Source organism: Gadus chalcogrammus, chromosome 7 (genome assembly GCF_026213295.1).
Source record: "Gadus chalcogrammus isolate NIFS_2021 chromosome 7, NIFS_Gcha_1.0, whole genome shotgun sequence".
NCBI lineage: Eukaryota > Metazoa > Chordata > Actinopteri > Gadiformes > Gadidae > Gadus > Gadus chalcogrammus.
In genome coordinates, this window is record NC_079418.1 from 33,042,843 (window position 1) to 33,068,014 (window position 25,172).

Here is a 25,172-nt window from a genome sequence, read left to right on the forward strand (position 1 = left end):
GCAAGGCGAGAGTTTACTCAAATAAATGAAAAGCAATCCATTCCCGTTCCAAAGAGTCCCGGGAGCGTCACCCTTTCAATCAGTCTGATTCCATTAAAATCCAAACTGCTATTCGCATCAGAACAGCTTTAAGTCTCCGTCCAGACCGGCTCATTGTTATTTGGACGCTGCCGTTTTGGACACGGATGAGTTAGGGTTGTTTTGTGTCCAGGTTGCCTCCCCTCTCAGACTCCCACTCTGCCAAGTGTGTCTGCTGGCGGGCTCCCAACCCCAGCTATAGGTCCAAACATAAAGGGATAGGATCAAACATAAAGGGATGGGATCCAAACATAAAGGGATAGGATCCAAACATAAAGGGATGGGATCAAACATAAAGGGATAGGATCCAAACATAAAGGGATAGGATCAAACATAAAGGGATGGGATCAAACATAAAGGGATAGGATCCAAACATAAAGGGATCAAACATAAAGGGATGGGATCCAAACATAAAGGGATGGGATCAAACATAAAGGGATAGGATCCAAACATAAAGGGATGGGATCAAACATAAAGGGATAGGATCAAACATAAAGGGATAGGATCAAACATAAAGGGATCAAACATAAAGGGATAGGATCAAACATAAAGGGATAGGATCAAACATAAAGGGATATCTTTAATAAATGGACCAGAGGTTTCACCCTCCCGACCTCAGATGGGACGTGCAGCACAAGGCCAGAGCGTCAGAGGGGGAGTTAAAGGAGTGTAGGTACACCCTCAGCCCCCCATAACCGACGGAACGACACTAGAAAAGGAAAAACGATCAAATCAATAATCAATGCTTTTCGTTTAATGTTTGTTTTACATCAACGTCTTTTACCTGTTTCCAGGAGAGCTCTTACAGAGTGTTGCATCATGGGTAGGCCAGCACTGCAACCCAAACGGCTTACACCCTGCGCCCCAACCGAATGACCTGTAACAGGATGACCTCTGACCCCTGACCCCTACCTGCTCCTTAATGACCTGTAACAGAACGACCTCTGACCCCCACCTGCTCCTTAATGACCTGTAACAGGATGACCTCTGACCCCCACCTGCTCCTTAATGACCTGTTGGATTTCATCACTGGATCAAACAACGACTGAAGTAGTGAAACAAAACAAACCTCTCCATTGAAACCTCAAGACGACGGCGGGCCTCGAAGGGCCTGGTCTCTCTAAGGGCCTTTTGTCTCTAAGGGCCTCTTGTCTCTAAGGGCCTTGTCTCTCTAAGGGCCTAGTGTCTCTAAGGGCCTCTTGTCTCTAAGGGCCTAGTGTCTCTCTAAGGGCCTAGTGTCTCTAAGGGCCTCTTGTCTCTCTAAGGGCCTAGTGTCTCTAAGGGCCTAGTGTCTCTAAGGGCCTTTTGTCTCTAAGGGCCTCTTGTGTCTCTAAAGTCCTAGTGTCTCTAAGGGTCTAGTGTCTCTAAGGGGCTAGTGTCTCTAAGGGCCTAACGTCTCTAAGGGCCTCTTGTCTCTAAGGGCCTTGTCTCTCTAAGGGCCTAGTGTCTCTAAGGGCCTCTTGTCTCTAAGGGCCTCTTGTCTTTAAGGGCCCCTTGTTTCTAAGGTCCTCTTGTCTCTCTAAGGGCCTAGTTTCTCTAATGCCGCGTTTCCACTGCAGGGTGCGGAACGGATCGGATCGCAAAGGTGCGGTAGGGAGGGGGCGGTATAGCCCAGCTCAGTTCCGAGGTCGCGTTTCCACTGCCGACAGTACCCTTGGTGGTAGGCCGGATGTCGATCGCCGCGGCAGCTACGTGAACATCGTAAACAACTTCTTCCTCCCCAAGAATGCAGACGAATGTCTCCACCTCCTTGTTCGCCCAAGCAAGCGTTTTACGCGACATGTTAATTGTAAAGAATAATACCTCGAGGCTACTGTTTGTTTGTTTTTATCCCCGCGTCACCCGGAAGTGATGATTCTGTCGACCAATCAACGGAGGGGGTGTGTAGCTAGAATTTCCCGGGACCCTTTCAGGCGTCTCGTCTCGTTTTCGGTACCCCAACAGAGGAGTCCCGAGAACGAGGACGGAACGGGTACGACAAAGTCCGCGTCACGCCCACTTTTGGCGGTGGAAACGCGACCCGATCCGCACCTTTGCGATCCGATCCGTTCCGCACCCTGCATTGGAAACGCGCCATTAGGGCCTCTTGTCTCTAAGGGCCTAGTGTCTCTAAGGGCCTAGTGTCTCTAAGGGCCTCTTGTCTCTAAGGGCCTCTTGTCTCTCTAAGGGCCTCTTGTCTCTCTAAGGGCCTCTTGTCTCTCTTAGGGCCTCTTGTCTCTAAGGGCCTCTAGTGTCTCTAAGGGCCTCTAGTGTCTCTAAGGGCCTAGTGTCTCTAAGGGCCTCTTGTCTCTAAGGGCCTCTTGTCTCTCTAAGGGCCTAGTGTCTCTAAAGGCCTCTAGTGTCTCTAAGGGCCTCTTGTCTCTCTAAGGGCCTCTTGTCTCTCTAAGGGCCTCTTGTCTCTAAGGGCCTCTTGTGTCTCTAAGGGCCTCTAGTGTCTCTAAGGGCCTAGTGTCTCTAAGGGCCTCATGTCTCTAAGGGCCTCTTGTCTCTCTAAGGGCCTAGTGTCTCTAAAGGCCTCTAGTGTCTCTAAGGGCCTAGTGTCTCTAAGGGCCTCTTGTCTCTAAGGGCCTCTAGTCTCTCTAAGGGCCTAGTGTCTCTAAAGGCCTCTAGTGTCTCTAAGGGCCTAGTGTCTCTTAGGGGTGAAACGGATCAGTGTGTCCACGGTTCGGTTCAGATAACCGTTTTGGGCCTCGGTTTCGGATACGGTTCGGATTAGGATCATGTCCGTGATAGTAAATAGGCAGACTTTTTTTTGACGGAGGGTTTGGGGGAGAAACACAAAAATGAATGAGACCCACAGGCTATTTGCAATGTGTTAATTGACTGCAATCAGACAACTTGCAAGGCTTTTTTGTGCAATAAATGTTCAGCTAAATGCATTTGAAAACATGGTGCACTGAGTGTAACATGTAAGGGATAACGGCCGACGAGGCTTAGAACTCTGGCGACGAGCGCAGCATGAAGCCAGAGTTGCCTCTACCTGTCCATTATTTCCATCGAACCGGTCGACCTCGAAGGCCGTTATCCCGCTTATCACCCGTTTGTATTTATCTCCCGTATATTTAGAATATAATTGTATCGATTACTTTCTTTAAATTTAGGAATCATGCGCTTGAAAAGCCCAGTTTGTTTTGAACGCTGACAGGATGAAGGGAGGGGCGGGAAAAGTATCATTGGCTCGGGCAGCACTGGAGAGAATGCATTCCGCTGGGTCCTAAACACCCTTTTGTATCGGACGTAGGCTACAGTAGGCAAAATACGCTACATAAGGCAATGCCTTCATGAAACCGAAATCCGCGGATCTCCAGAATGCTCCGAACTGTGGTAAACGAACCGAACGGATTCGGATACAATTCGAATCCGCTGCAGGCCTAGTGTCTCTAAGGGCCTAGTGTCTCTAAGGGCCTATTGTCTCTAAGGGCCTCTTGTCTCTCTAAGGGCCTATTGTCTCTAAGGGCCTAGTGTCTCTAAGGGCCTCTTGTCTCTAAGGGCCTCTAGTGTCTCTAAGGGCCTAGTGTCTCTAAGGGCCTAGTGTCTCTAAGGGCCTCTTGTCTCTAAGGGCCTCTTGTCTCTCTAAGGGCCTAGTGTCTCTAAGGGCCTCTTGTCTCTAAGGGCCTCTTGTCTCTCTAAGGGCCTAGTGTCTCTAAAGGCCTCTAGTGTCTCTAAGGGCCTAGTGTCTCTAAGGGCCTCTTGTCTCTAAGGGCCTCTAGTCTCTCTAAGGGCCTAGTGTCTCTAAAGGCCTCTAGTGTGTCTAAGGGCCTAGTGTCTCTAAGGGCCTAGTGTCTCTAAGGGCCTCTTGTCTCTAAGGGCCTCTTGTCTCTCTAAGGGCCTAGTGTCTCTAAGGGCCTCTTGTCTCTAAGGGCCTCTTGTCTCTCTAAGGGCCTCTTGTCTCTAAGGGCCTAGTGTCTCTAAGGGCCTCTTGTCTCTAAGGGCCTAGTGTCTCTAAGGGCCTAGTGTCTCTAAGGGCCTCTTGTCTCTCTAAGGGCCTCTTGTGTCTCTAAGGGCCTAGTGTCTCTAAGGGCCTAGTGTCTCTAAGGGCCTCTTGTCTCTAAGGGCCTCTTGTCTCTCTAAGGGCCTAGTGTCTCTAAAGGCCTCTAGTGTCTCTAAGGGCCTAGTGTCTCTAAGGGCCTCTTTTCTCTAAGGGCCTCTAGTCTCTCTAAGGGCCTAGTGTCTCTAAAGGCCTCTAGTGTCTCTAAGGGCCTAGTGTCTCTAAGGGCCTAGTGTCTCTAAGGGCCTCTTGTCTCTAAGGGCCTCTTGTCTCTCTAAGGGCCTAGTGTCTCTAAAGGCCTAGTGTCTCTAAGGGCCTAGTGTCTCTAAGGGCCTCTTGTCTCTGAGGGCCTCTAGTGTCTCTAAGGGCCTAGTGTCTCTAAGGGCCTAGTGTCTCTAAGGGCCTCTTGTCTCTAAGGGCCTCTTGTCTCTCTAAGGGCCTCTTGTCTCTAAGGGCCTAGTGTCTCTAAGGGCCTCTTGTCTCTAAGGGCCTAGTATCTCTAAGGGCCTAGTGTCTCTAAGGGCCTCTTGTCTCTCTAAGGGCCTCTTGTGTCTCTAAGGGCCTAGTGTCTCTAAGGGCCTCTAGTCTCTCTAAGGGCCTTGTGTCTCTCTAAGGGCCTAGTGTCTCTCTAAGGGCCTAGTGTCTCTAAGGGCCTAGTGTCTCTAAGGGCCTAGTGTCTCTAAGGGCCTAGTGTCTCTAAGGGCCTCTTGTCTCTAAGGGCCTCTTGTCTCTAAGGGCCTCTTGTCTCTCTAAGGGCCTAGTGTCTCTAAGGGCCATTTGTCTCTAAGGGCCTCTTGTCTCTCTAAGGGCCTGCTGGACCTCAGCGCTCTGATAGGCTGAGAGCGGCTGATGAACCGCCGCTTCCTCCTGGGCAACCGCAACGCCATCTCCGTTCTCCAACTTCCTGTGTCCCCGGAGAGAACGACGAGGAGAACGAAGAACCAGGAACCGTGTTACTGATGGACCCGCCCTCTCCCAGAGAGAACCGTGTTACTGAAAGACCCGCCCTCTCCCAGAGAGAACCGTGTTACTGAAAGACCCGCCTTCTCACAGAGAGAACCGTGTTACTGAAAGACCCGCCCTCTCACAGAGAGAACCGTGTTACTGAAAGACCCGCCCTCTCACAGAGAGAACCGTGTTATTGAAAGACCCGCCCTCTCTCACTGCTAGACCCGCTACTGAAAGTTCCGCATTCTCTTACGCCTCTAAATCCATGTTACTGATGGTCCCGCCCTTTTTCTCACAGCTGATACCATGTGACTGGAGCGTCCTGTTTCTTACCACCCGTCTGAAGTTCTGGACCATGTTAGTGATGTCGTATGTTTTCCCTTTGTGAGCCCCTGACTCACCCTGGCGTGTTAATGCCTTGCTCCACCACCAGAGCCACACAGGACCTCCTCGTCCCACTAATACACTGAGAGAACTCACTACTGTCTCTCTCTCTCTCTCTCTGCATGTAAATGTTCTCTCCGTCTCTCTCTCTCTCTCTCTCTCTCTCTCTCTCTCTCTCTCTCTGTCTCTCTCTCTCTCTCTCTCTCTCTCTCCGTCTCTCTCTCTCTCTGTCTCTCTCTCTCTCTCTCTCTCTCTCTCTCTCTCTGCATGTAAACGTATTGTCGCTCTCCCAGTGTCCCCCTCTTCAGTGTGTGAGGTGGACAGCCATCACCGTGGTTACGGCTCCAGGGAGTCCATCCTCCAACATCAGGAGAAGGACGTGTGGAGGAGGCTGAGAAGAGCTCCACGGGACAGGTGAGGGGGGGAGGAGGGGGAGTGGGGGGGGGAGGAGGGGGGAGGGGGAGCGGGAGGGGGAGGAGAGGAGGGGGGGGAGGAGGAGGAGGAGGAGGAAGAGGAGCGGGGGAGGAGGAGGAGGAGGGGGGGGGGAGGAGGAGGAAGGGAGGAGGAGGAGGAGGAGGAGGGGGGGAGGAGGAGGAGGAGAAGGAGGAGGAGGAGGAGGGGGAGGAGGGGGGGAGGAGGAGGAGGAGGAGGGGGAGGTGGAGGAGGGGGGGAGGAGGAGGAGGAGGAGGGGGAGGTGGAGGAGCGGGGGAGGAGGAGGAGGAGGAGGGGGAGGTGGAGGGGGGGAGGAGGAGGAGGAGGGGGAGGTGGAGCCGCCGGTCGAGGAGCTAACCCCTTGTGGTCTGCTGCAGGAGCCCCCCCCCTGAGAGGAGAGGAGGAGGAGGTGGTGGTGGAGGAGGTGGTGGTGGAGGAGGAGGTGGTGGTGGAGGAGGAGTGGGTAGACAGCAGCCGCTGCCGCAGCCCTCCCTGTCCCTGCGGGGCGGCGTCAGCATGCGCTGCTCCACCCTCCTCGGTATCCTGACGGGGGTGCTGCTGTACCTGGTGCTGGGGGCCGTGGTGTTCCGCACCCTGGAGGCCCCCCAGGAGGAAGGCCAGCACATCCACCTGCAGGACACACGCCGCGACTTCCTCTTCAACTTCACCTGCGTCAGCCCCGACAGCCTGCAGGCGCTCATCGAGGTACTGCCCGACCGCACACCTGGAGGGCTCTGCCTCTGCACTCATACCTGCTGAACCGCACACCTGGAGGGCTCTGCCTCTGCACTCATACCTGCTGAACCGCACACCTGGAGGGCTCTGCCTCTGCACTCGTACCTGCTGAACCACACACCTGGAGGGCTCTGCCTCTGCACTCGTACCTGCTGAACCGCACACCTGGAGGGCTCTGCCTCTGCACTCATACCTGCTGAACCGCACACCTGGAGGGCTTTGCCTCTGTCACTCGTACCTGCTGAACCGCACACCTGGAGGGCTCTGCCTCTGTCACTCATACCTGCTGAACCGCACACCTGGAGGGCTCTGCCTCTGCACTCATACCTGCTGAACCGCACACCTGGAGGGCTCTGCCTCTGCACTCATACCTATGCTGTGTTCCGATATCCATACTTCAATGAGTACACTTAAATGTAAAACACTAGGTGCACAAATTTTCAGATGTAAGCTTTGTTCCGAATCGAATACTCAGCGGTGCACTTACACACGCAATAAACATCCTGCTCTGAACGGTGAACTCTTTACACATAGTAGGTATAAAAAGCTATTAAAGGTATAAAACTACAAAATGACTCCATTTATGCAGGCTTTGTGGAAAATACGCTGACGTTGGCTCAACCTGGCACCGCCTCTTCCGCTACGTAGCTACGATGGCAGCCGTTGAGTACGAAAAGTGTACATCGATCCGCACTCCGCGGTTTGACCGTTTTGAGTACACCATCCGGGTCCTTTTAGTACACTTCTTTTCGCCCTGATCTTAATTGGACTGCCTTAGTACTCAAACTAAGTATAGTGAGTGCGGATAGTATGGATATTGGAACACAGCTCTACTCTCTATAGGCCTGCAGTAGGACTGATGTTTAGCTCCCACTTTTGATTTGGTACAAACTATCCGTAATGTCATAGCAGGCTGTACCTCCCTAGCCCCTGTGTTACTAGCATACGCTAGTGATGCTAGTGATGTGCCCCCTGTGTTACTAGCATACGCTAGTGATGCTAGTGATGTGCCCCCTGTGTTACTAGCATACGCTAGTGATGCTAGTGATGTGCCCCCTGTGTTACTAGCATACCCTGTGTTACTAGCATACGCTAGTGATGCTAGTGATGTGCCCCTGTGTTACTAGCATACGCTAGGGATGTGCCCCCTGTGTTACTAGCATACGCTAGTGATGCTAGTGATGTAGCCCTGTTACTACGTTAGTTATGCTAGTGATGTAGCCTCTGTTTTATAGCATACCCTCCGGCGCGGCTATATCCGTGCTGCTATGCTGTGTGACCCGGGGGCCATTGTACCGAGACCGCGGGACGGGACAGGTGGCTGAGGTCCAGGGGTATAAATAAGGCAGCGGCGGGGGGGGGGGGGGGGGGGCGCGTAACACGGAGTGGCGCGGAGTGGCGGCCATCTTGGCAGCCGGGTGGCGGCCACAGGATGCTTGGAGATGCCAGCGGAAAAAGGATGTACATTTAACCCTTTTTGTAAGAGAGGACCGTACTTGAACAGGGTTCAACTTGAACGTGGTTCAACTTGAACCCTGTTCAAGTACGACAAATCAATTCCAGTCCCTTGGACATCAGCGGTAACCAGGGGCAACACTGACAACATGAAACAGGAACGTCAATGAGTGCTATGTCACAAGCATTCCTGGGTGTATTTTAAGATGTCGGCGTACTTGTTTGTTTGTGTAACCAAAGGTGAATGGAATGAATTCATCATGGAGGTATATTCTTATTAAACTGAGGTTATTCTCTTACTGCATATGTTTGAAACTATGTTGCAAATGTTATGAGATCTAGAAAGGACGTTGGTCAGGGTCAGAGCAGCTGCGACGAGCCGCGGTGATATGCCGCCCCCACGCGGCTGGGTTGAGTATTACAGTGACACAATGTTTTGTTTGCGGAGAATAATGAATGACGGTGAAAAGGTGGCGAAGGGGAGACATACATGTATAGTAACGGTCATTAAACCATGAGTTTAAGTTTAAGCTATTTTATTTTGCTAGCTATTTTATTATTTTCTGTAGACCCACACATGTCCTACAGAGAGCAGACCTTACAGGCACCACAAACCTCTAACCTCTTTGGTCTATTTACATTTAAGCCCTTCTGCCTCTCCTTTACAACCACAACCTCCCTCTCAAGGTAGTGGAGCACAGGGGGTCAGGAGAAGGAACAAACTCAATTCATGTGTTGAACTCACAGAACCACAACCACTAAAACATCACGTCCCTCTCTCCCGAAGCAACACTGCAGCATTGACGTTCTGCGGGAAAAGAGCCAAACTGTAAAGTTTGATATACTGGTCGAACCTGTACAATTTGATATACCGGTCGTACCTGTAAGGTTTGATATAACGGTCGTACCTGTAAAGTTTGATATAACGGTCGTACCTGTAAAGTTTGATATAACGGTCGTAACTGTAAAGTTTGATATAACGGTCGTACCTGTAAAGTTTGATACATCGGTCTGGCCTGTAAAGTTTGATATACCGGTCGTACCTGTGAAGTTTGATACATCGGTCTGGCCTGTAAAGTTTGATATATTGGTCAAACATGTAAAGTTTGATATACCGGTCGTACCTGTAAAGTTTGACTGGTCCTGCAGGAGGTGGCCGATGCGGTGGGCGCCGGTGTGGACACCAGTATCAACGCCAGCAGCTTCACCAGCCAGTGGGACCTGGCCAGCGCATTCTTCTTCTCTGGAACCATCATCACGACCATTGGTGGGTCAGAGTTAGTACTCTGTCATCAGGACCATCGGTCGGCCAGTATTAGTGCTCTATCATCAAGACCGTGGGCCAGTATTAGTGCTCTATCATCAGGACCGTGGGCCAGTATTATTGCTCTATCATCAGGACCGTGGGCCAGTATTAGTGCTCTATCATCAGGACCGTGGGCCAGTATTAGTGCTCTATCATCAGGACCATCGGTGGGCCAGTATTAGTGCTCTATCATCAGGACCGTGGGCCAGTATTAGTGCTCTATCATCAGGACCGTGGGCCAGTATTAGTGCTCTATCATCAGGACCGTGGGCCAGTATTAGTGCTCTATCATCAGGACCGTGGGCCAGTATTAGTGCTCTATCATCAGGACCGTGGGCCAGTATTAGTGCTCTATCATCAGGACCGTGGGCCAGTATTAGTGCTCTATCATCAGGACCATCGGTGGGTCAGAGGTGGTGGACCTGGTTCTGACCTTTAGTGACAGTGTTAGTACTGAATCTTTACCAATTGGTTAAACTGGGAGGCCTGATGGAGGTTAAAATGGGAGACCTGATGAGCAGCATCCCACGCTGGAGAGAATATGAATAAACAAATCCTGCCTCTTCTTTACCTCCTCACTGTCTTCTACTTATTTGACCTTTATTCTACCAGGGAAGTCATTCAGACCAATTCGTTCAGTATCTGCAGAACAACTCTGTTCACTGCCACCTTCAACTACATTGGTTTGGTTTGATTCTGTTTTACAAACACATGGAACCTGTCTGGAAGTCCGCACTGTCAAACAGTCGGGAATGTCACTTCCAGAACGGGCTCAAACATGGCTCAAACGTTTTAATCGCCAATTCAGATTATTCTGATTACCGTTCTGAGAGTATAAACGTCTGTACTCCGGTTCACAGGCCCTCGTGGCTAGCCTACAAGGCTAGCCTCATAGCTTGTCATCTCACGTCACTATTTACTGTGACTTGGAGCACCGTGACCTTGGAGCACCGTGACCTTGGACCATTGTGACCTTGGACGATCTTGACCCTTGACTACTGTGACCTTGGACCTCTGTCATTTGAATTGCATTTGGTTGAATAATACTTAATGCTTAGACTCTGTGATTGATCTCCTCTCTGCCTGCCAGGGTTTGGGAACATCTCCCCCAAGACGGAGGGCGGCCAGCTGTTCTGTATCTGCTACGCGCTGGTTGGCATCCCCATGTTTGGTTTCCTGCTGGTGGGCGTGGGCGATCACCTCGGTACGGGTCTGAGGAAGGTCATTCTCAAAATAGAGACTCTCTTCTTGGTTAGTGCCCTCTCACAGAAGCACCATCACGTTCATATTGCACATTGTTTTACAATGTAAACAATTCTATTGTTCTGTTCTTTTACTTAAAATGCCAGACAACAGGATCTGGATTTAAGGGAGCGTCGTTTTCTGACGCCTAATGCACACATCAATGACCCTGAATAACATACTTAGAAGTCAATGACTGATTCTGGTTGTCCATCATCTTAATTCCCTCCTCTTCCTCCTATTATCCTGAGCAGAACGGCGACAGTTTCCCAGGCGACTGGGATCAATGAACCGATCAATAAGCGGACAGTTTCCCTGGCGCCCGGGATCAGTGAACCGATCACTAAGCGGTCTTGTGTCCCGTCCTGCAGAAGTGGCGCGTCAGCCCCACCATCGTGAGGGTCATCTCCGCCGTGCTGTCCATCCTGCTGGGTGTGGTGCTCTTCGTGGCCGTGCCCATCTTCGTGTTCCAGGAGGTGGAGGGATGGACTCTCCTGGAGTCGGCCTACTTCGTGGTCATCACCTTGACCACGGTCGGCTTCGGCGACTACGTGGCCGGTAGGACGGATCCGTTTACCATCTGATTTATTTTTTGAAAATGTTATTTCTGTACAGACACATAGTACAGATACAGTATTACAAGATACAATACTACAGTATTACTACAGTACAGATACAGTACAACAGTATGACTATGGTACAGACACAGTACTACAGTTTTTATATAGTACAGATATAATATCACAGCACTTCTATAGTACTGATACAGTTCTACATTATTACTTTAGTAAAGATATAGTACTACAGTATCACAATAGTACAGACACAGTACTGCAGTACTACTATAGTACAGATATAATACTACAGTACTTCTATAGTACAGATACAGTACTACAATATTACTTTAGTAAAGATATAGTACTACAGTATCACAATAGTACAGTACTACAGTGTTACTATAGTACAGATTCAGTACTATAGTATTTCTATAGTACAGATAAAGTACTACAGTATTATTATAGTACAGATGCATGGTACTACGGCCCCCCTGGGGGCTATGGTACATCTACATCCCTTCTGTCATGGCCGGTTTATTCTCCGGTAGCTTAAAGGCCTTTGACATACCTTGATACGTTATGTTGTTATTGATATGTTGTTATTGATTTAAAAAACTGTTGGGAGTTGTAACCTCGTCATCACACCAAATAATTAAATAATATCTCCTTTAATCCATTAGGTCCGCATGGCACTAAACAATCTTAACTTACCCCTTCAATTATTCACAGGCCGGACTTGAGTAGCAGATGAATTATTGATGGTTTTACACCGAAGGATTCCCCAGAGCGCTAGGCTGTAGAGCGGTAGGCTGGACCCAGAGAAAACCAGTCCATCTTTATGTTTCCTTCCCAAACCAGAACCAGTCTTGTTGCCCATTGTGTCCAGACTGGTCTCATAAGGGGGTACCACAGCATCGGACCACCACACTCCGATAACGTTTACCTCAATAAAACAAACTCCATAAGCTAGTGTACAAATGTGCGCTGAACAAATAACATGTGTGTAGCATTATGTAGTTTGAACAGCATTATCTTTTCGATTAGCTAGCTTCAGTCCGAGCCGCTAACAGGATAACTGAAGTGGGCGCGGCCAACCCACATTCTGGGGCACATGTGCCACCCCCGCCTCTTAGCCACGCCCCTGCTGTAGCTCCACCCCCCCCCTGGCCATGTCCCTGCTGTAGGTCCACCCCTCCTCCTGGCCACGCCCCTGCTGTAGGTCCAGCGCCCTCCTCCTGGCCCCGCCCCTGCTATAGGTCCACCCCCTCCTTTTGCCACGCCGCTGTAGCCCCTCCCCTGGCCACGCCCCTGCTGTTGGTATTCCCCCTCCCCTGGCAACGGCCCTGTAGCTCCTCCCCTTCCCCTGGCTACGCCCCTGCTGTAGTCCTCATGTCCTCTAGCCACACCCCACGCTCCTACTGTAGTCTTCATGTCCTCGAGCCACGCCCCTGTAGCTCCTCCCCCTCCCCCTGACCACAGCCCTGCTGTAGTCCACATGACCTCTCGCCACGCCCCTGCTGTAGTCCTCATGTCCTCTAGCCACGCCCCTGCTGTAGTCCTCATGTCCTCTAGCCACGCCCCTGCTGTTGGTCCTCCCCCTCCCCTGGCCACGCCCCTGTAGCTCCTCCCCCTCCCCCTGACCACGCCCCTGCTGTAGTCCTCCTGTCTCTGGTCCTCAGGGGACTCTGGGATGGAGGGCAGTGACACCTGGTACAAGCCCCTAGTGTGGTTCTGGATCCTGGTCGGCCTGGCCTACTTCGCCTCCATCCTCACCATGATCGGGAACTGGCTCCGGGTGCTGTCCAAGAAGACCCGGGCAGAGGTACCGCCCTGCTCCTCTCCCACCCCTCTCCCCTCCCTGCTCCTCCCTCACCTCCTCACCCACCTCCCTGCTCCTCACCCACCTCCCTGCTCCTCTCCCCCCTCCTCTCTCCCCCCCCTGCTCCTCCTCCTCCTGCTCTATGCAGAGTGCAGGTGAGCTCTGACCAGGTGAGTTGAGTCTCTTGCTGTGTCATAAACCAGTCCAACCAGCGTCCTGTATGGCGCTGGTCCTCGTCTCATAGCGATCCAGATGAGCTGAGCTAGTGAAGCAGCAGAGGTGTGAGTGTGTAGTGGCGAGGGACCCCTGACTCACGCCCCCCCCCCCCCTGCAGATGGAGGAGCTGCGGGCCCACGCCTCCAACCTGACGCAGAACATCCAGAACATGTCCGTGGACTTCCGCATCCCGGGCAAGGGGCTGGAGGACCCCTTCAAGCGCCACCGCAAGAAGCGCCGCCGCGGAGGGAAGGGGGGCCACAGCACCTCGGCCAACGGGGCCCCGGGGGGCCCGGGGGGCCCGGACGCCCAGGGCCCCGACGGGTCCGGCTCGGAGTCAGAGTCCGGCTCCGGGTCCTCCTCGTCCTACACGTCCAACGAGTCCGAGTCGGGCTCGGGCTCGGGGTCGGACGCGGACGCGGCGTCCCAGGCCACGCAGACGGACCATGTGGCCGACGCCCGCGACGCCGAGCCCGAGCAGAGCTTCCCCGACGCGCTCTTCTCCCAGCCGCTGGACTACTTCGGGGAGAACCTGGCCTTCATCGACGAATCCTCCGACGCGCAGAGCGGGAAGCTGCACCTGGACCCCCTGCTGGACCCCGCCCTGCCCGAGAAGAGGGGCCGGTCCCGCCAGCCCAAGAGACGGCGCCCGAGGAGACCGGCTCCCCAGGGGAGGAGGGGCAGCGCCAGGACCTCCCCGCCCAGCTCCGACCAGAGGCCCGACGGGGGGCCGCCGCGCCCGCCGGGGACGCAGGTCCCCTGTTGAGGCGGAGGCGTCCGATGGCCGTCCCCGCGCTGCGGGTCGACCCCGAGGTCGTTGGAGGGGGGACCTGGGAGCCATTTGACCCTGAAGCCTCTGTCCGACAGGAGGTCATCCACCCAGAACCGACTCCTCAGAAGCCATCCCGAAGAAAGCCATCCAGAATCCCAGGAACTGGAACCCTTCATCCCTAGAAACAAAAACACATGATTGATGATTTGGCGCAAGCATGAACCTATATGTGCCTGCTGAAAGATGAGGAGGGTCCGACCTCCTCCTTAATGTTGTGTTCTGGCCTGATGTTGCACTAGCCTTCTCTACACTTCACTCACTATAGTCAACGTTAAACGAGTTCATATCACGGGGAGAATGCTTACGTGTGCACACTTACAAAAGAAGAGGAGAAACGCATGGTTCGCTTTATAGCCTTCAATCAGCCATAAAACCACTCCCGCGGTTTACACGGGAACACAACTTTCCATAAATACTCAACCATCGCCAAAAATAGCTACTTTTTATAATCATATTCTGTTTCAGCACCAGACTTTCTGACTAGGGTGAACTTGCTGAATAACACACCGTGCCTGCAAAAAAACAGCAAATAAATATTTTGTTCACAGTTTTCCTTGTATGGATTTCTACCTTTTTGCAGCGTTTTTCCGATAAACTTTTGTTAATCGCAAACTTCATGTCGAAAGGTTGGGCTCCTTCTTACATATGTAACGTTAACCAATGATTATTGCATTCTGCAAAGTATTTTGGGCTTATTAATCCATAAATTCACATAGGAAGATTTACCGTTAACCCAAAATATCCCGGGTTCTAATTGCTGGCGACATTAGGAGGAAACACAGGGTCTGATAGGATGGGATGTGAAGAAAAGAGGGTTATACTGTAAACAATATATGCAACTACATCACACGTTTGAAGATGAACCCATCAATCAAATGAATTGCACTTGTGAAATAAAGTTTTTTTCTTTTTTAAAGGGGTCCGCTAGAACTATTTGTACTATTGGCCATTGGTATTATTATATCATATATATCTCATTATATATATTGATTTATTATCATTGTATAAATGATCTTGATCATTGAGTATTAATAAATGACGGATAGACATAGAGAGAGAGCCCCTTGAGACCCGCTGGCTGATGAGCCGGTCTGGTGCCGGGCCCAAGGGCACCCAGCAGGGGCGCTGATCCGGGATCTAACCCGCGGGTTCTCTGGTGTCGGATGAGGAAGGGCGGAGAGAACACGTTAACACACAGAACACATGCTAGAGAACACATACTGGAGAACACATATTGGAGAACACTGAACACAGATTGGAGAACACAGAACACATACTGGAGAACACATATTGGAGAACACTGAACACAGATTGGAGAACACAGAGCACATACTGGTGGGGTGGCTTTCTCCAAATTGCCACGCCAAGCATTAACAGAGGCCTATATATGTAACCAGTTGTGATGTCACTTGGATTTAGCGTCTATTAGTCCGTCAGCCGTAACAAGGCGTCCTGAAGGGGGCCCTGTCGGCAACACCAGACATCACACCCAGCCATCATATCGATGGGCCGTTCGGTTTCTTCAGTTCATTGTCATGGTCCTTTTGGAGAAAATCCAGGAATATAAAAAGGAATATAAAAGTGTGTGCAGTCTGCACACACTTCTCCTTATTTCTCCTAAACATGCCTGTTCCTCCGCGGCCGCTAGGCGGCGGTGGAGGGCGGAGACACTGGGAGGAGCTCTCTGGTCTCCAGAGACATTCATTATAACGTTTTGGGCGTTTAGTTTTTTCTTCTTTTTTTCTAACCCTTTTTTTAATAAATGTAATAATTGTGCATCTACTTCAATCAATTATGACTCATACACACGTACAATGCATGCATAAATAATATAATAAAACAGACAGAGTTGGAGTACTAATATTTAGCGTCTTAGTTATCATCGTTCGGAATGAATATCAGGTACGGGTTCTGCAGTAATGTACCCAAGCTCCAACGACCAGCGTTCATTGGTTGTACCAACGGTTGGTACCAATGGTTAATACCAGTGTGTTGGTACCAGTGGTTGTTACCAATGGTTAATACCAGTGGTTGTTACCAATGGTTAATACCAGTGGTTGTTACCAATGGTTAATACCAGTGGTTGTTACCAATGGTTAATACCAGTGGTTGTTACCAATGGTTAATACCAGTGGTTGTTACCAGTGTGTTGGTACCTGGTTGTTACCAATGGTTAATACCAGTGGTTGTTACTGTAATAGAATTGTATGATCACGTGTAAATGACGTAACCGATATACGTTGTTACGAGGCATGCGCGGGCGGACCAAAAAGTAAAGACGTTGATTTAACTTGGACCGATGTGTGGACGTCTTTTATTATAAGTAACCGAATACTTTACATGGTGTCAGAAGTAGTTCGAGCCGACGATGCCGAAGTTTAATCCGCCGGACAGTTTCTGCTTCGAGAGACCTGCAGAATGGAGCGATTGGAAGAAACGCTTCATGCGGTACCGAACGGCTACGAAGCTTGATCAAGAGGACGGAGGGGTACAGGTCAGCACCCTTATCTACGCCTTAGGCGGGGAAGCCGAGAACATATTCGGGTCTTTCCATTTTGATGAAGAGGATGACGGAGAGGATTTTGAGGTAGTAATGGGCAAATTTGATGCTTACTTTATACCGAAACGGAATGTCATCCACGAGAGGGCTTGTTTTTACCAACGTGTGCAGCGTGCGGGGGAGAAGGTGGAGATTTTTATTCGCGCCCTTTATGAACTTTCTGAGCATTGCGAATTCGGAGTTACTCGTGAAGAGCACATTAGGGACCGAATTGTGGTGGGCATCAGGGACAAAGAACTCTCCCGAAAACTGCAGCTTATCTCAAATCTCACGTTAGAGATGACAGTTCAGGAGGCTCGTCAACAGGAGGAGGTGAAAAGCTCAGGTTAGCCAGCAAGGTGAGGCCGCTGCATGTGCTGTAGAGGAGGTCGCGCGGGGGATTTAGCAAATTCAAAATGGACGAACGGAGAAATAACGAAACGGACCAACAACGCAGACGCAGCGAACGGGGTAACACATGTAACAGGTGTGGGAAAATGACGCACAAGATTCAAGAACATTGTCCTGCAATTAAGTCCACATGCAACAAGTGCAAGAAGACTGGGCACTGGGAAAGAGTGTGCAAAAGTAAAATGGTAGTTAATGAAGTCAGCGAGCATGAAGAAAACGCAGCTTACTTTCTAGGCTCAGTAAAATGCACATCCTCAAGCAGTGGTGGGCAATGGACAGTGAAGTTGAATATCTGCCACACGCCAGTTAGTTTTAAAATAGACACTGGAGCGGATGTGTGCATTATGAGTGAAGAGACTTTCAAAAGTCTCAGCCAAGTGACTAAACTACATCCAGCAAAGGCCATGCTGTGTAGTCCAGGCGGGCGATTGAACTGCATTGGCCAATTCACAGCGAACGTGTGGCACAAGGACAAAAAGTACTCATTCAGAGTCTACGTAGTTGGAGGAGAGAGTGTGAGCAACCTGCTTAGCAGAGCGGCGGCACAGACAATGGGGCTCGTGAAGAGGATTTGTGAGGTCCGTGGCTCCGGAGAAGAGTTCGGCCTGCTAAAAACGCAGCCGTGCAAATAGCGCTCCAGGAGGATGCCCAACCCTATGCTGTCCACACTGCCCGCAGAGTCCCCATTCCCCTCATGAAGTCTGTTAAGCTGGAGCTGGACAGAATGGAGACCAAAGGCGTCATAGAAAGGGTGACGGAGCCCACGGACTGGTGCGCTCCCATGGTGCCCGCTCCCAAGAAATCAGGACAGGTGCGTATCTGCGTTGACCTACGGAAATTAAACAAGGCCGTTAAGAGGGAGAGGTTTGTTTTGCCGACAACAGATGAGATCACAGCTGAGCTGAGTGGGGTCCACGGTGTTCTCATCATTAGACGCAGCAGCGGGGTTCTGGCAGATACCGCTAGACAAGGATAGTCAGAGACTGACAACCTTTATCACACCATTTGCCAGGTACTGTTTCAAACGACTCCCATTTGGGATATCTAGCGCACCCGAAATTTTTCAGAGAAAGATGGTGGAAACACTGGAAGGCCTACCAGGGACGGCTGTTTACATGGACGACATCATAGTGCATGGAAAAGATATGACCCAGCATGACGAACGTCTACAGCAGGTCATGGAGCGCCTGGAGACAGCTGGGCTGAAGCTAAATGTGGAAAAGTGTGCCTTGAGACAGCAAAGACTAAATTTCCTGGGTCACGTGATAGACGCAGACGGCACGCGGCCTGACCCAGCAAAGGTCTCCGCTATAAACGACTTGACTCCACCCACTAATGTCCACGAGCTGAAGAGAGTCCTTGGGATGGTGAATTATTTAGGTAAATACATCCCGAACCTAGCTGCTGTGGGGCAGCCCATGTACGAACTACTGAAGTCCAAATCCGTGTGGACATGGGGCCCAGTACAGCAGTCAGCTTTCCAATGCATCAAAGAACTTCTTACAAACCCCACCCACTCTGGCGTTTTATGACGTCAACAAACCCACTGCTGTCTCTGCAGATGCCAGCAGCTATGGAATCGGGGGCGTGCTGATGCAACTGCACAGCGAGGGCTGGAAACCTGTAGCCTATTGTTCACGGCGCCTGAGTGGGGCGGAAACCAGGTACGCTCAGATAGAAAAGGAGTGCCTGGCGAGCGTCTGGACCTGCGAACGATTTGGGAAATACTTACACGGCCTAGAGGGGTTCAGGCTGATCACAGATCACAAACCGTTGGTCCCGCTAATGAACTCTAAAGACCTGGATACTGTCCCCATCCGCTGCCAGAGACTCCTGATGCGGCTGATGAGGTTCAACCCTACAGCAGAATATGAACCAGGGAAGACCCTCGTCACGGCAGACGCGTTGTCCAGGAGCCCAGTGGGAGATGCTCAGGATGGAGGCGACACCAACGTTGATGTTGAGTGCTACGTAGCATCCATCATCAACAACATGCCGGCTACAGAGAGGAGAATGGACAGTATCAGAGCTGCCACAGTTGTTGATGACACACTACAAGCTGTGACCCGATACATACAGTCCGGGTGGCCTGATCACGTAGGTAAGACACACCCAACGGTTAGAGAGTTCTTCCCCATGAGAAACGAGCTGTCCATCCACCAGGGCCTGGTGATTAGGGGCAATAGGATAGTAATCCCAGAGACATTGAGAGCAGACGTGTTAGAACGTATCCATGATGGTCATCAGGGACTGACTAAATGCCGAGACAGAGCTAACTCTGCCGTCTGGTGGCCTGGTATATCAGCTCACATCAAGCAGAAAGTCTCAGCCTGCCAGCCTTGTCAGGAACAAAGGAGAGCTCAGTCCAAAGAGCCTTTGATCTCCACACCGCTCCCGGACAGGCCATGGAAAAGAATTGGCATGGACTTATGTGAGTACAACAAACAGAACTATTTAGTCATCTCTGACTACTATTCACGGTTTATTGAGATTCTCCATATGCCCACCACCACTACCGTCCAAGTAGTCACAAAACTGAAAGCTACTTTTGCCCGCTATGGGGTAGCAGACGAAGTGGTCAGTGACAATGGCCCACAGTTTTCGAGTGAAGAGTTCAAACAACTGGCCCGTGAATTGGACTTCACACATGTCACATCGAGCCCACACCATCCTCAAGGCAACGGGCACGCCGAAAGAGCGGTTGCAAATAGCAAAAGGGATCCTGAGACAAAAGGATCCTCTCCTGGCACTCATGTGCTACAGATCTACTCCGTGCAGCAGCACTGGGGTAAGCCCAGCAGAACTCTTAATGGGCCGCAAGATTCGAACCACTCTGCCTACCCTTGAAAGCAACCTACAACCCAGACGGCCTAACAAGCAGAGTATTGCAGCCAAGGACGCATCAGAGAAGAGGAAACAAACCTACTATTACAACCAACGCCACGGAGTGAGGAACCTTCCAACACTAAGGGCAGGGGACCACGTCCTCACCAGACTGGACCATCAAAAGTCCTGGGTTACCCCGGCTGTGGTGACTGGCGAGAGCATCACACCGAGATCCTACCTTGTGGAGACGGAGCAGGGAGCTAGACTTCGCCGCAACCGTCGCCATCTTCAGGTGGTGCCCAGCGTGATGTCTACAACATCAGGTGCACTGGGACCTCCACCAGAGCAGCCGTCCAGTGACCCGGGGAGAAGCCCTACAACGGTTGACACTAACATGGGCGCAGTTGCTGATGGCCTGACTCAGACCAGGTCAGGCAGGGTCAGTAGACCAGTTCAGAGACTGGATTTGTGAGCGTTCGTGTCAACTGGACACTTGGAAAGAAAGAAAAGAGTTCCGGAAATGTATATCAAACTGTGCACTGGGATTGGTAATATTGCATTGAGTTCCAACAATGAAAAGTGTTCCATCTTTAATGTGAAAAGAGTTCCAGAAATGTATATCATACTGTGCACTGTGATACATGTGATTGGTAATATTGCATTGAGTTCCAACTATGAATAGTGTTTCATCTTTAATGTGAAAAGAGTTCCAGAAATGTGTATAATACCGTGTCGGAATGTATTGGTTGGTTTTACATTGAGTTCCAGAAGGCCATACACATTTTCCTAGTTTGGTAATAGAATTAACAGAATAGTGCTTTAATAATAATGATGTTCCTAGCCAATGTTGATAATTTCAGTGTTAAGATCGTAAGAATCTCAAGGGGGAGATGTAATAGAATTGTATGATCACGTGTAAATGACGTAACCGATATACGTTGTTACGAGGCATGCGCGGGCGGACCAAAAAGTAAAGACGTTGATTTAACTTGGACCGATGTGTGGACGTCTTTTATTATAAGTAACCGAATACTTTACAGTTACCAGTGGTTCATACCAGCGTGTTGGTACCAGTGGTTAATACCAGTGTGTTGGTACCAGTGGTTGTTACCAATGGTTAATACCAGTGTGTTGGTACCAGTGGCAGTGGTTACAACCAGGGGATATATAAGTGGTTAACTCCAGTGGTTAATACCAGTGGTTGTACCAGTGCATATATCAGTGGTTAACTCCAGTGGTTAATACCAGTGGTTAACTCCGGTGGTTGTACCAGTGCATATATCAGTGGTTAACTCCAGTGGTTAATACCAGTGGTTGTACCAGTGGTTGTACCAGTGCATATATCAGTGGTTAACTCCAGTGGTTAATACCAGTGGTTAACTCCAGTGGTTAATACCAGTGGTTGTACCAGTGGTTGTACCAGTGCATATATCAGTGGTTAACTCCAGTGGTTAATACCAGTGGTTAACTCCAGTGGTTAATACCAGTGGTTGTACCAGTGGTTGTACCAGTGCATATATCAGTGGTTAACTCCAGTGGTTAATACCAATGGTTAACTCCAGTGGTTGATACCAGTGGTTGTACCAGTTGATATATCAGTGGTTAACTTCAGTGGTTAATACCAGTGGTTGTACCAGTGGATAATACCATGGGTTATTTATTCACAGAGTTATTGATCACCAAACAGACGCACCTTATGCCCTGGTGTCTGAGGTCCCTCGTCGATCGATGCGTAGTGGAGCTCACACATAACGCTGGCTGACCAACAGAACGTGCGGACCTTGGAAAGCGTCCCGGGGCGGGGGGCGGAGCGGGGGGGCGGGGCTCTCCACGACAGCGGGACAGCTGTCTCGACCGACCGATGGTTTAATGGCCGCCCTCGGTGCTGGCCATTTGTTAAAGCAAGAGGGAAGTCGGAGATTCTCTCTGCCCCAACCACCCCCACCCCCCCAACCCCCACGAAACATATGCTAATTAGCTAGACGATGGATATAAACGTGAAAAATACAAATAATATTTTCGATAGATGTGCCTTTACAGAAATGTGAAATGTGATCTAATGTTCATCTTTATTTAAATAAATGAAACATAAAACCAACCTCAAAATGAAGATTGATGCAATTGCATCATTCTTCATTTTGTGGCTGATTAAAAAGTTGTAAAAACGTATTTACAATCACACAACATTATTAGAATTGAATGTCTAATTGTTTCTAGTCACACGGTCACGCACACAAACACTAACATTTTCCGTGCGTGAAAAGAAAGTTTCAACACGTAGGCCTTGGTTTAAAAACAAATCTGCGCACGTCCATGACATTTAAAACGAAACTGAAACAATTCTGAGACGGGGATTACGGAGATTCATAGAAATATAGTGAAACTACCTCGCGTCCATCACATAGGCTACTTAGTTGTTTAGATGCAGTGGACTACGCTAACTGCTTTCTCAACTTAATCCCACTTTTTTACTCACTTTGCAAAGAAAGGGATTTTAGTTTGACCTGTAACTGCGCAAAGCTATGATTTTTTTGGGGTGGAGTTCCCCTGAACAACAGGAAAACGACAATATTATAATATTAAAAAAATAATATTGAGAAAGAAATAGGCTACTCAGTACGGAGTCAGGTAAGGTGGATTTATCTTCAGAAGCTCAGTAAGTGAATCGTACATTGTTGCTGATATGAACATTTAGATAAGGTTCCGTAGGTTTGAAAGGGTTGAAAGGAAGGGGCGTAGGTGCCTACGGATTGTCAAATCTCCTATGTAGTATACATATACTAATTTATAGTTTATATATATATACAATATATAGTTAGGGCTTGTGTGTCCCATTGTTGTATAGTGATTAAACGTGTTAAACGTGTGGTTGATCTGGTTTATAGGTTTTATCTGTGGGTGATTGGACTTTTTTATTAAGCTAAACCATTTGATGTGAGTCTAATTAAAAATGTTCATACCAGATAGACCAACTTTAAAATGCCAACGTTTGATTCTGACCTGGCTGGTTGTGAATCTACTAGTGGTTTGTTGTGAAGTCTATAGTTTAATCTCTAACCGGTGAAGGCATATTACAAGATGAAGTCAAATTGGTTTTAATAATTAATTTCATGTATTAATCTGTGATATTGTGCTTCAGATCGGGTGACCCCTCACCCTCACCACCACTAGTGAACATGTCGTCGACCACTCAGAAACACAGGGACTTTGTGTCTGAGCCAATGGCCAAGAAGAAGGTGACGGCTCTGGCCGGCATCGGAGACGCGCTCGGCAAGAGGCTGGAGGATAAGGGCTTTGATAAGGTGCATGAGCTACACACACCGCTAGGAGGCCACGGGGTGGGTTATGAATTCAAGTGTCAACAAATGAGGAGCCGGTTGACGGGGCTGTTAAGTCGGGGGCCGTTAAAGGCACATCAATATATGAGGGACATGATTTGATGACTTTAGATGAACGGCAAAGGGGAGAATATATGTTAGCCCGGCTGTCCTCTAAGGGGCCTCGGAGAACTCCTGGGGACACGGTCACCTATCAGCTCAGATACTGCCTGATGGGACGGTCTGATAACAGCACGTTTGTTGTATCCTCTGTCTCTCTCTGTCTCCATGTCTGTCTGTCTGTCTGTCGGTCTGTCGGTCTGTCTGTCTGTCTGTCTGTCTGTCTGTCTGTCTGTCTGTCTGTCTGTCTGTCTGTCTGTCTGTCTGTCTGTCTGTCTGTCTGTCTGTCTGTCTGTCTGTCTGTCTGTCTCTGTCTGTCTGTCTGTCTGTCTCTGTCTGTCTGTCTGTCTGTCTGTCTGTCTGTCTGTCTGTCTGTCTGTCTGTCTGTCTGTCTGTCTGTCTGTCTGTCTGTGTCTGTCTGTCTCAGGCGGAAAAGGTGCTGGGTCATTTCCTAATGCTGGGGAAGGACGAGGGGCGCTTCAAGTGCTGGCTGAAAGACACATGCGGGGCGAATTCCAGACAGCAAGATCATTGCTACCGCTGCCTCAGGGATTGGTGCGACTCCTTCCTGTAGGCCGCTCTTGTGGGGAAACACAGTTTGGTAACGTAGATGAAATAGAAAGCAAGTAGTTTGAACTGTGAGTTGCTGACCGACGACACACTGACTTCATGGAAACTAAGCTTGTGTGTTCTTGGGTACATTAGCATGTAGGATCAGCCAGGATAGTTGAAGGGATTCTTATTAGATTCTTCTTAAGTTTTATTCTTTCTTTCTTTCTTTCTTTCTTTCTTTCTTTCTTTCTTTCTTTCTTTCTTTCTTTCTTTCTTTCTTTCTTTCTTTCTTTCTTTCTTTCTTTCTTTCTTTCTTCTTTCTTTCTTTCTTTTCTTTCTTTCTTTCTTTCTTTCTTTCTTTCTTTCTTTTCTTTCTTTCTTTCTTTCTTTCTTTCTTTCTTTCTTTCTTTCTTCTTCATTATTCTCTCAGAACTTTGGGCCCTATCTCCTTCCTCAATTTTTTACCTAGAGACTCCATTCACATTTTAAAATGTTAAGATCTGCTTGGAATTGTGGGGTTCTTTTCAGATTTTAAAAATATGTTATACTTTTGAAGATATATATATATATATATAATAATAAGAATATTAATAAGAATAAGAATAATAAAAAAGAAAAATGTATATAACATTATCTGAAACACAGTTTAACTCAAAATAAGAAGACAGGGCATTTTTAAAATTATGAGAAGATGTCAGTGATCGTATGTTTGAAGGGAGATTGTTCCAGTCCGATGGCGCTTTCAACATAAATGCTTTTTTACCAATTGTTTTATACACTGTAGGAATGGAAAAGAAGTACTGAGATGAGTGTTGTAATTGATATGTTGAGGAATATGGAATCAACATTTTTTGTAAATAAGCAGGATAATTGCAGTGTATACATTTGAAGATAAACTGTGTCATGAAGTTTCCTACACTTTTCTTGCCTCCATTGTTAATCTCACGACTAAAAATGGGCTACTTGGTGGCAAAGCAGCACCAGCATTAAATCAAATGTGATTAAGAGAGCATTGGTAAAAGATAAGTCTTGCTGAAATGAAAGGCCTTAACTCATGAGAGGGGTGTGTGTGGTTTGGTCAAAGTCACAGGTGGTCAATTTAATACGATAAGTACTTTTGATAGTACTTTGGTCTGTTCACGGTGTCAATAATCAACGTCTTCTACTGGTCAAGGTTTACCTATTGATTTAGAATCCATCCAATAGTACCAGTACAGATTTAGGACTTTGCGGCTCCGCTTGGCTGCCGTTCCAGAGAGCGTCACTAGAGGTCACTAGAGGTCACACCCTCATCAGATCTGTCTCTGCTGGCGGAGCGGGCCTCGACCGACCGACGGTTTAATGGCCGCCCTCGGGACGCCCCGTACCTGTTCTGCACGAGATAAGGAAGACATAAAGGACGGAGCTGTCATAAA

At 49.2% G+C, this 25,172-nt stretch overlaps 3 protein-coding genes across 4 annotated transcripts in view; all 3 read left to right on the forward strand.

The window, feature by feature from the left end:
- Positions 1-6,304: 6,304 nt before the first annotated feature.
- On the forward strand, positions 6,305-14,904 carry LOC130386506 (potassium channel subfamily K member 4). Its single transcript, XM_056595451.1, has 6 exons — positions 6,305-6,535; positions 9,170-9,287; positions 10,417-10,577; positions 10,940-11,126; positions 12,805-12,947; positions 13,279-14,904. Exons 1-6 carry the CDS (start codon positions 6,347-6,349, stop codon positions 13,924-13,926), a joined length of 1,446 nt encoding a protein of 481 aa, XP_056451426.1. The 5' UTR covers positions 6,305-6,346; the 3' UTR covers positions 13,927-14,904.
- Positions 14,905-22,304: 7,400 nt separating this feature from the next.
- Positions 22,305-24,045, forward strand: LOC130385158 (barrier-to-autointegration factor-like). Of its 2 annotated transcripts, none has more exons than XM_056593507.1 (3): positions 22,305-22,396; positions 22,908-23,070; positions 23,633-24,045. In XM_056593507.1, the coding sequence occupies exons 2-3, from the start codon at positions 22,945-22,947 to the stop codon at positions 23,777-23,779; spliced, it is 273 nt and encodes a 90-aa protein (XP_056449482.1). In that variant the 5' UTR covers positions 22,305-22,396; positions 22,908-22,944; the 3' UTR covers positions 23,780-24,045. The 2 variants fall into 2 exon arrangements, with proteins under 2 accessions (XP_056449482.1, XP_056449483.1); XM_056593508.1 differs by having other exon boundaries at positions 22,332-22,424.
- LOC130385157 (barrier-to-autointegration factor) overlaps positions 22,314-25,172 on the forward strand; it is a 30,385-nt gene continuing 27,526 nt past the window's right edge. Inside the window, exon 1 of the mRNA XM_056593505.1 lies at positions 22,314-22,396. The gene's annotated coding sequence lies outside the window, so the exon portion shown is untranslated. The remainder of the gene's footprint in view (positions 22,397-25,172) is intronic.

Bases quoted from the DNA above. Each gene is read 5' to 3' on its own strand.
- LOC130386506 (XM_056595451.1), top strand. From the start codon at position 6,347: ATGCGCTGCTCCACCCTCCTCGGTATCCTGACGGGGGTGCTGCTGTAC. The intron at 6,536-9,169 runs GTACTGCCCGAC...CTGGTCCTGCAG, and splicing joins GCCTGCAGGCGCTCATCGAG to GAGGTGGCCGATGCGGTGGG. The intron at 9,288-10,416 runs GTGGGTCAGAGT...TCTGCCTGCCAG, and splicing joins AACCATCATCACGACCATTG to GGTTTGGGAACATCTCCCCC.
- LOC130385158 (XM_056593507.1), top strand. From the start codon at position 22,945: ATGTCGTCGACCACTCAGAAACACAGGGACTTTGTGTCTGAGCCAATG. The intron at 23,071-23,632 runs GTGCATGAGCTA...TGTCTGTCTCAG, and splicing joins AGGATAAGGGCTTTGATAAG to GCGGAAAAGGTGCTGGGTCA.